The sequence below is a fragment of the Musca domestica genome, unplaced genomic scaffold, assembly GCF_030504385.1.
Source record: "Musca domestica strain aabys unplaced genomic scaffold, Musca_domestica.polishedcontigs.V.1.1 11, whole genome shotgun sequence".
Taxonomy (NCBI): Eukaryota; Metazoa; Arthropoda; class Insecta; order Diptera; family Muscidae; genus Musca; species Musca domestica.
Window position 1 is genome coordinate 13,842,388 of NW_026712133.1, and position 8,941 is coordinate 13,851,328.

At 35.2% G+C, this 8,941-nt stretch overlaps 1 protein-coding gene across 1 annotated transcript; it reads left to right on the top strand.

Moving 5' to 3' along the window:
- The first annotated feature begins 4,226 nt into the window (after positions 1–4,226).
- On the top strand, positions 4,227–6,675 carry LOC131806780 (zinc finger BED domain-containing protein 4-like). Its single transcript, XM_059131441.1, has 4 exons — positions 4,227–4,595; positions 4,650–6,156; positions 6,214–6,363; positions 6,432–6,675. Exons 1-4 carry the CDS (start codon positions 4,282–4,284, stop codon positions 6,624–6,626), a joined length of 2,166 nt encoding a protein of 721 aa, XP_058987424.1. The 5' UTR covers positions 4,227–4,281; the 3' UTR covers positions 6,627–6,675.
- The last annotated feature ends 2,266 nt before the right edge of the window (positions 6,676–8,941 follow it).

Genomic DNA, 8,941 nt, shown 5'->3' on the forward strand with positions numbered 1-8,941 from the left:
ACCAAATTATAACTGCACTAAAGCCAAATGTTGATATGTTGAAATGGTGGTATGATCTACTTCAAATATATATATATATATATTTTTTTTTGTTGCGGGAGCTCTACTAAATATGCATTGTGGTGTTGGGTACCATATAGTCGACCCCGCCCGATTTTTGACTTTTCCTTACGGGTTTTTGTTAATAATTTTTTCAATTTTTGTCACATTTCTTATAGCAGGTGATTTTTTCAATTTGTCTTACAATTTTGAATAGCACATTTTCTAAAGTTTTTTCTACACCCCGCAACACTTTGTCCTCGCGAAATTTTACATGGGGATAGGGTTAGGGTCAGAATTAAAGTTTTTTTGTTTTTTAAAATGTACATTAAGGGGTTCAAATGGACCAAAAAATAAAATTTTCCTGATTTTGCAGTTGCTCTACCGGTCACAATTGAAAACCAATCGAATTTTGCATGAAAAGATAGTTAAGGACAGGGAAGAAGTCTATCATTTTGGATGATTGTTGGATTACATTTAGTTGTAAAATGGACCACAACTTTCGTGTAAAATTGTTTTGAATACCAAACAACATTGGGAAAATTGCCACCGGTCAAAAAGCTAAGGGTAACATCTGGGCAGGGCTATATGACATCATTTTGGACATAAGGGGGCTGCCAACATATTGCAGTGTTGTAGGATATCGCATGGTTGGCCTCGCCCGAATTTAGCCCTTGCTTACTTGTTTTTACTCAAAGGCATATTTTCTTTTAATTTGTACGAATCTGTTGTTAAACTCCTACCGGTGGGGTTTTTTGTCCACTCTGATGCAACCCTTACGGATCTGATGATTTAGATAGATCCTTGCCATTCTTACATAATTAACTGGAAAAATCGGAAAATTTGCAAAACTAACTAAAAGGGACCGGGCTCTGCTCTACATTGATCAATATGAATCCCCAAGGACAAAATTTAGAAATACATTTGTGATTTTCAATGGAACTGCTTAGTCAAAATAGTTAGTTTTTGTCATTATCATAATCTCCTTTGAGAATGTGACAAAAAGGGTCTATCTCCAGTCTCTTTATTATATGCTCATATCAAAATCCATATTGCGGTCGTTTTGATTGGTTGATTTTGATTTCCTGTTAGAACATTTTCTATTAACTGAGATCCCATATAGCAAACCTACAACTGACTCTATTGAAAAGTTTAGTTGTCAAAAATTAGGCAAAGCATAAAGACTTCCATATCATCGAACGAGATTCCCATTGTGAAGACTTTTCGCGACTCTGAGTAACCTTTCTCATAGAAAAAACTATTAAATCAAGTAAACACAACTTAGCCATCTCCTGGTAGCACTTTTCAAGAGTAGTCATTTTCCCAAAGTGGCACTTGAAGCCAAAACAAACAAAAGTAGACCACAACGAATTTGAGGCAGGACATTGCCAGCAATAAAACAACAATCAAAAGTGTTTGGAAAAATAAACAAAACATGCACTTCTGTTTCTTTCCTGCTTTCTTCTCGTTCTTGTCGGCCTACAACATTTTCATGAAAAATGAATGAAAATGGAGGTTTGCACCATTGAAGCCCGCGCGGAATTGTGCACGAGACCACTGGCCAGCATTGCATGTTTGTTGTTGTGTAAGTAAATATTTGTATATGTGTTTTTACACACACACACACGCAGGCATACATATGTGTGCGTGCAGAAGTTCATATTTGTTGACAATTCGTGTATTTTGATGTTTGTATTTATTTTGAATGTCCGCACAAATACCTGACCCACAAAAATATTAGCACGCCACCACACCGAGAAAGAGAGAGAGAAAGTTATTTACCAAGTCTGAAATTGGGAAAGTGTTTGTATGGATGTAGGCATTTGTTTGTACGACTGTTCGAAGTGTTAGAGGTGCAATTCATGTCCTAATGTTACAAATGTGCCGTTGAGCGTACCCTAATTTGTTGAGAGATTTTTGTAATCGAGGTAGGTTTGCGGGGGAATTAGAAATTCTAATTAAATAAATAATACTTAAATTTAATTTTACTTGAAAAATAAACTTTTAAATAAATTCCTAACAGTGGTTGATAATTTCAAAAACCTAAATTAACCTAAATACAGGGGACAAGTTCACTCCTCAACCATTTTTATACCATCAGTCATATGACTAGAGAGGTTAATATCATTTGCTACGACCAAAACGTACCTCATCGAAATAATGATTGACCCTTGGTCTCTTTGGACCATATCCATTTCAGGGCATTTGGAGTCGATCTAGAGATGCCTGTCCGTTCGTTCGTCTGTCGTTCTGTCTGGCTGGTGCTCACAATAACTCTTGAAGGGAGTATTCGATTTTTTCCAAACTTGGTACATTGAAATATTATTATTGACAAAGTTAAATCGAGTTCGGAGATGGGCAATATCGATCCATTCCTTCTTGTAACTCCCCCACAAAAGGTCGAAATTTTCAAAAAAAAAAATATAGTTTACTGCACAGAAAGAGAAAGGATGATCCTAATATTTGCACCAGTGCTGCGCCAGGTGCGAAAATGGACATTATCGGACACACAAAGGGTCAAAAGTTTGAATAATTATAACTCTTATAAAATGTGATGTTAGAGTCCGATCGTCTTCAAATTACACACGTCACAAGGTCTGATATGAAGATGGAATATATCGGTCCACTCATTCTGGTACCTCCCCCACAAATGGATAATATTTTGAATATCCATGAAGCTCATAAAACGTGAAATTAACATCCGATTCCATTCCGACTTGGTTCATCTCAATATTTCTATCGACACAAGATCTATTATGAAGATGGTAAAGAGCGGACCACTCCGTCTGCGCATTGAATTATTTCTACTAACACAACAACAAAACGCTCAAAGAAAGCGAAATTAGCATTCAACTCTCTTCAAATTTCACACATACACCAATTTTTGCTAACACAAGATCTCAATTTCCAATACTTTTATCTGTCAGAATTTGCGAAACAAGTCGGCTATATCTAAATATTTCTCTCAAACAGAAACCTGAGATGAATATGGAATTTATGATTTCGTATAAAATTGGATATAAATGTTCGATTTTCTTGAAATTTTGCCCATACTAATATTTCTATATGTTTATTTAAGATAGAACTTTAAATTGTAAAAAGTAACACAAAAAAATAAATTTTGATGAAACTTTTTATACCCTACACCACAAGGTGGTCAGGGTATTATGTCTTTGTGCATTTGTTTGTAACAGGCAAAAGGAAACGAGATAGACCCATAGTTCATTATGATGATCTGCATAGAATCACATTCTGAGTCGATTTATGCATATCCGTCCATCCGTCCGTCCGTCTGTCCATGTATTTTTGTGAACAAAGTACAGTTCGCATTTATTACCCGATCCAGATGCACACATCATTTGTTTGGCCCAAGGACGAACCCTAATGAAATTGGAGATAATCGGTAAAAATTTAGATATAGCTCTCATATCTTCGTTCGATTTGCCTTTTATTGTGCACCAAATGTGTAATATCAGGCCGAATCGTATGGAATTTTGCACATTCAACCAAATTATGCCTGAAAATAAATATGCCAAATTTGATCGAAATCGTTTCAGATATAGCTATAGCTCCCATATATATCATCCGATTTATTATTTTAGTCTTCCGCAGCCGTAATATGCACTCTGTAACAACAATATTTGGGGAAATATATCAAATACAGCTCAGAAATACCTTTGCTAAATTTTATCGAGATCGGTTCGGATTTGGATATATCTCCCATACATAACTTCATCCGATTTACATTTTATTGTGCATTAAACGTCTAATATCCAAATGGGATGGAATCAGAGCACGAAGCCGATCGGCTCGCAGTCGGCGTGCAGCCGCCGCCGACTTTTTTTAAGTGATCTGAGCCGCCGCTGATGTATGCGGCTCTCATCGGCTCAAATTTTTAGCCGACTGAGTCGGCTAAGCCGTTGAAAAATATAAATTTATACAGCAAATTTGTATAAATATGTCTTTTAATCTTATCGATAAATTAACATATTATAATGCTCATTATTGGACGATAATTTACATTGTGCGCTCGTCTTCGAGAGGCTAAAACGTGTAGGCTATTTATATTAATTATACCCTACACCACATAGTGGTAAGGGTATTATGACTTTGTAGATTTGTTTTTTTTATCACAAAACCTTTGGCAACCTTTTGTAACTTACGAATTTTTTATGGAGTGGCAACCATATTTTTTGCCAAAGATTCGTTGTGTTTTTGCTTGTTCAAAGAAAAGAATGCAAAATGTGCCAAAGGAATATTAAAAATTATTTTTCCGCTAACCGAAAGGGTCAAACAGTTTTGACTAAATCAGAATCCGATTCTGACGAATCTGTTGATACTGAAATCAATATTTCTCCATATGCAGATGTATCTCAATATGAAGATCTTTTTAAAAAGAAAAATGAATTTAAAAATTTGGCAAAGGTTGTTGTAAATGAAGGTGGTATATCAATGTGTTGGAAATATTTTGGTGATCTCTATTTTAAAAAGAGGCATATTCTTCAAAAATATAAATTTTGCAAATTGTGTTTGGATGAAAAGACCAATTTAAAAAGGTAAGAATTTCTAATTTTTTCCATTCGCATGTGTGTAAATGTTTATGATTTTAGTTTTGGAAAATCAACATCAACCACAAATTATATGAACCATCTACGAGCTGTACATAACTTGGACGTGAAATCTTTAAATAACCTGAAAAGTTCAACAATGACACAAAATGCATTGAAATCCTCAACAAGTTGTAACAACAAACAACAAAATGCTCGCCGGGTCGCCGAAATGTGCTGTTGGGATTTGCAACCGTTTAAAATTGTTGAAAGGCCAGGATTTAAGAAATTGGTATCTTTCTTAAACCCAAAGGCTATATTCCCCACAGATAGGACAATAGCTACGACGGCTTTAAACGATGTTTATAACATATATTTGGACCACGTAAAAACAAGCCTTAAAGAGTCGCCCAAAAATGTTACACTTGTATTGGATATGTGGTCAGATAAACATAAGCACTTGTCTTACATAAACATAAAAGTGCATTTCTGCCAAAATTTTCAAATGCAAATTGTAACGCTCAAGACAGAGATCTTTCCACGACCTCACACTGGACTAGCAGTTGTAGAAAAAATTGAAGAAGCTTTATGTGAATTTAATCTGTTGGAAAAAAACATATGTGCTGTTACTGATGGTGGAAGCAACATCGTTTCAGCTTTAAAAATTAAAAATATACCAAGATATGGTTGTATGGCTCATGTTTTACACAGATTTTTGATGGAAGATATACTAAACAACAAGTCATTTGAAAATATTAATAACATAATATCAAAATTAAAAAAAAATTATGGCAGCTTAATGTATAGCTATGAAGAAATATCAAATATTCAAAATATGGAGGAACAAAACGATTTAGAAAAAATATTTACAGAGGTTGAAATAATTTTGGAGAGTTTGGATAGTTGCGAACAATTTCCACATGGAGATGACTATTTTACTGAACAATATGAAGCAACTTTAAACGTCAAGCACCACACCTCTTTGAAAAATTCCGTTGCAACACGTTGGAACTCTCTGCTTGCAATGATTCAAAGCTATACGAATAATATATCCACTATAAATGTAGCATTAGTTAAAGCTAAAAAGGAACTGTTAGTGATTGGGACAATGGAAAAGCAAATTATAACGGAATTTGGCACGTTTTTAAAATTTTTTGAGGACGCCACAAAACACCTTCAAGGCCAAGATTATCCGACGATATCTTCGTGTATTTATTTTCAGGAATCCATTATGTCCTCATTGAAGAAAGAAGAAGAAAAAGCGTCTTTTGAACTAACAATCAATTTATGCAATTTCGCTGTGCAAAACTTCACGAAGCGATTCAAAGTATATAGAATGTATGTTGTAGCTGCGCTTATGGACCCATGCCAAAAAAACTGGCCTGTTTTAGATAAATATATACTACAGATACCCAAACAATCGCCAAACTCCTTGGAACTTGTGCATGATGTTCTGTCCCCAATTTCCAAGGAGAACTTGATTATGGAAGAAATTGAAAAATTAAAGGAAATCGATGACACATTATTAAATGAGCCATCAACGAGCACTGAACCAAATGCAAAAAAACAGGTATTATGTTTTAATAAATGTAAAGGTAAACTTAACTGACGTATATTTTACTTGCAGAAAATATCAGCTAGTCGTCAAAGAATGTTGGAATTTATGGGACCATCGCCTTCTAATGTACAAAATAACGTAGAGTTAGAAATAAGAAAATATTTGGAAATGAAAGTCGAGGCGGTTGAGCCTCTAGATTGGTGGCGACAGAACAAACAAGTACGTTAAAGATTCACATCTTAAACTTGTTTTAAGCAGGTTACGTTTTGACCATTTACTTTTCATAGATCTTTCCAAATGTTGCTACTGTAGCAAATATGTGCTTTGGAATTCCAGCCACATCAGCATCTTCAGAGCAAGCATTTTCATATGCCGGGAATTGTGTAAATGCAAAGAGAAGCAGCCTGCATCCGGCAACAGTAAAGAAACAATTGTTTGTTCACGATAACAAGGCAGTCGTCGAACCATTTTTATCAAATTAAAGTATTTTTATTAATTTTTAATGAGCAACAAATGTGCATATAAACTTATATTTTCATTTTTATTTTAAATTAAATGAATTGACAGTTATTAAAACAACCGAAATTATTTGTTCACGTTAAAGTCGTCGTCTGTAGCCGACTTTTAGCCGCCGCCGGCCGTATATTGCTTTAGCCGCCGCCGCCGATTTTCTTTCGGCTGCAGTCGACTTTTAGCCGCCGCCGACTTTTTTATGCTTAGCCGCCGCCGCCGAGAATTTCACATCGGCTTCGCCCTCTGGATGGAATTTGGCACTTACGACCGATTTGAGTCTAGAAGCTAGTATGTCAAATTTGGTGAAGATCGGTTCAAATATAGCTATAGTTCCCATATATATTGTTCATCCGATTTGTTATATTTTTTACCCACAGCCGTAATTTGCACTCCGTAACAACAATATTCAGGGAAAAATATCAAATGCAGCTCGAAAATATCTTTGCCAAATTTTATCAAGATCGGTTCAGATGTGGATATAGCTCCCTTATATATCAAATAGGCAATACAAGTCCGAATTTAAAAGATACAAATGCTTCAGCTTATTAAGTCTTTTGAACTTTAAAATATAATTATAATCATGGCGTGTATGATTGAATTCTCCCATAAAAAACTTTTAATTGTTATGTGGATCTCTACTAAATTAGAAAAGTGTTGTAGGGTATCATAAAGTCGGCCGCGCACGACTTTCTTTACTAGTTTTTTATTTGTTTCAGTATACTCTGACAAATCATCATGAGAAGACTCACGCTTGAACAACGCTACGAAATTATGCAAATTTACTTTGAAAATCAGACTCTAGAGCAGTTGCCAAATGACTCGTTGTTTTATCACAAAATTGTGTTTAGCGATGAGGCGCATTTTTGGCTTAACGGGTTTGTTAATAAGCTAAATTGCCGCATATGGAGTGATACCAATCCACAAGATACCCTACAGACCCCATTACATGCAGAAAAATGCACCGTATGGTGCAGTTTTCACGCTGGTGGCATCATCGGACCTTATTTCTTCAAAAATGAGGCCGGAGCTCGCGTTACGGTCAATGGAGATCGTTACCGCACCATGATCAATGATTTTTTGTTTAAAAATATGGATGACATTGATCCGGAGGAGATGTGGTTTAAACAGGTTGGCTCTACGTGCCATACGGCAAACACAACCATCGACTTATTGAAATCAAAATTTGACGATAAGTTGATTTCGAAAAGTGGACCTGACAATTGGCCTCGAAGGTAATTCGATTTGACACCTCTCGATTATTTCCTGTGGGGCTACGTGAAGTCACTGGTTTATGCTGATAAACCAGCAACAATTGACGCCTTGGAGGCCAGCATTGTTTGTGATATTCGTGACATACGGCCAGCAGTGCTCGAAAAAGTGGCCAAAAATTGGACGTCCAGAATGCACTTCGTCAAGAACAGCCGCGGTGCCCGAAATCATTTTCAAATGTTAATGTCACGAATTGATCTTTCGAATAAAAAAAAATTGATTAAAATTTAATTTTTTGTGTTATTTTTTCCAATTTCAAGTTCTGTCTGGCTTAAAAAACACCCTTTAGAAGTCAAAATATTTTTAAATAATCGAACATTGGCTGAGGAAAACCGACTGATACTTTTTACCTTGTTTTTTTTTTTTTTTTTGGAAATTTTTGCATTAAGATTCCTTGAAATTCGTTCAGATAACAATACGAGATTCTTTGGTGGAAAATTTTAACGAGCCAACAATAGATATTTTTTCCATACATGGTTAAAAACTACATTTGAACGTAAAAAATTTTCTACGAACTTATTTTTCATAAGATTTCGTGGGTCCATTGTGCCTTTGTTTTTTGTAAACAATGTACAGGTCGTATTTTTTGCCCGATCGAGATGAAATTTTGTACAAATCATTTGTTTGGCCCAAGGACGAACCCTATTAAAAATTGGAGATACATTTTAGACATAGCTCTCATATTTTAGATCGAGTTCGGAGGTGGGCAATATCAGTCCAAACCTTCCAGTAACTACCCCACAAAAGATCAAGGTAGGACTAGAAAAAATCACCAAACTTTGTACAAACTTTGCAAATCCCAATATTTGTAACAGTGCTAGGTCAGATGCCCACTCCATCAAGTCTACATTTTGAATAATTATACATCTTATTATACATCATAATGTGAAATAAGAGTCCGATTATCATCAAGTTTCGCACATTTCAATATATCTACCAACACAAGATCTGGTATGAAGATGAAATATAATACCACTTCCACAGCAGGTCAAATTTTTAATAATTATATAACTCT

Excerpts from the sequence above, each read along its gene's own strand:
- LOC131806780 (XM_059131441.1), top strand. The coding sequence starts at position 4,282 with ATGTGCCAAAGGAATATTAAAAATTATTTTTCCGCTAACCGAAAGGGT. Across the intron at positions 4,596-4,649 it reads GAAAAGACCAATTTAAAAAG|TTTTGGAAAATCAACATCAA; the intron begins GTAAGAATTTCT and ends TTATGATTTTAG. Across the intron at positions 6,364-6,431 it reads GGTGGCGACAGAACAAACAA|ATCTTTCCAAATGTTGCTAC; the intron begins GTACGTTAAAGA and ends TACTTTTCATAG.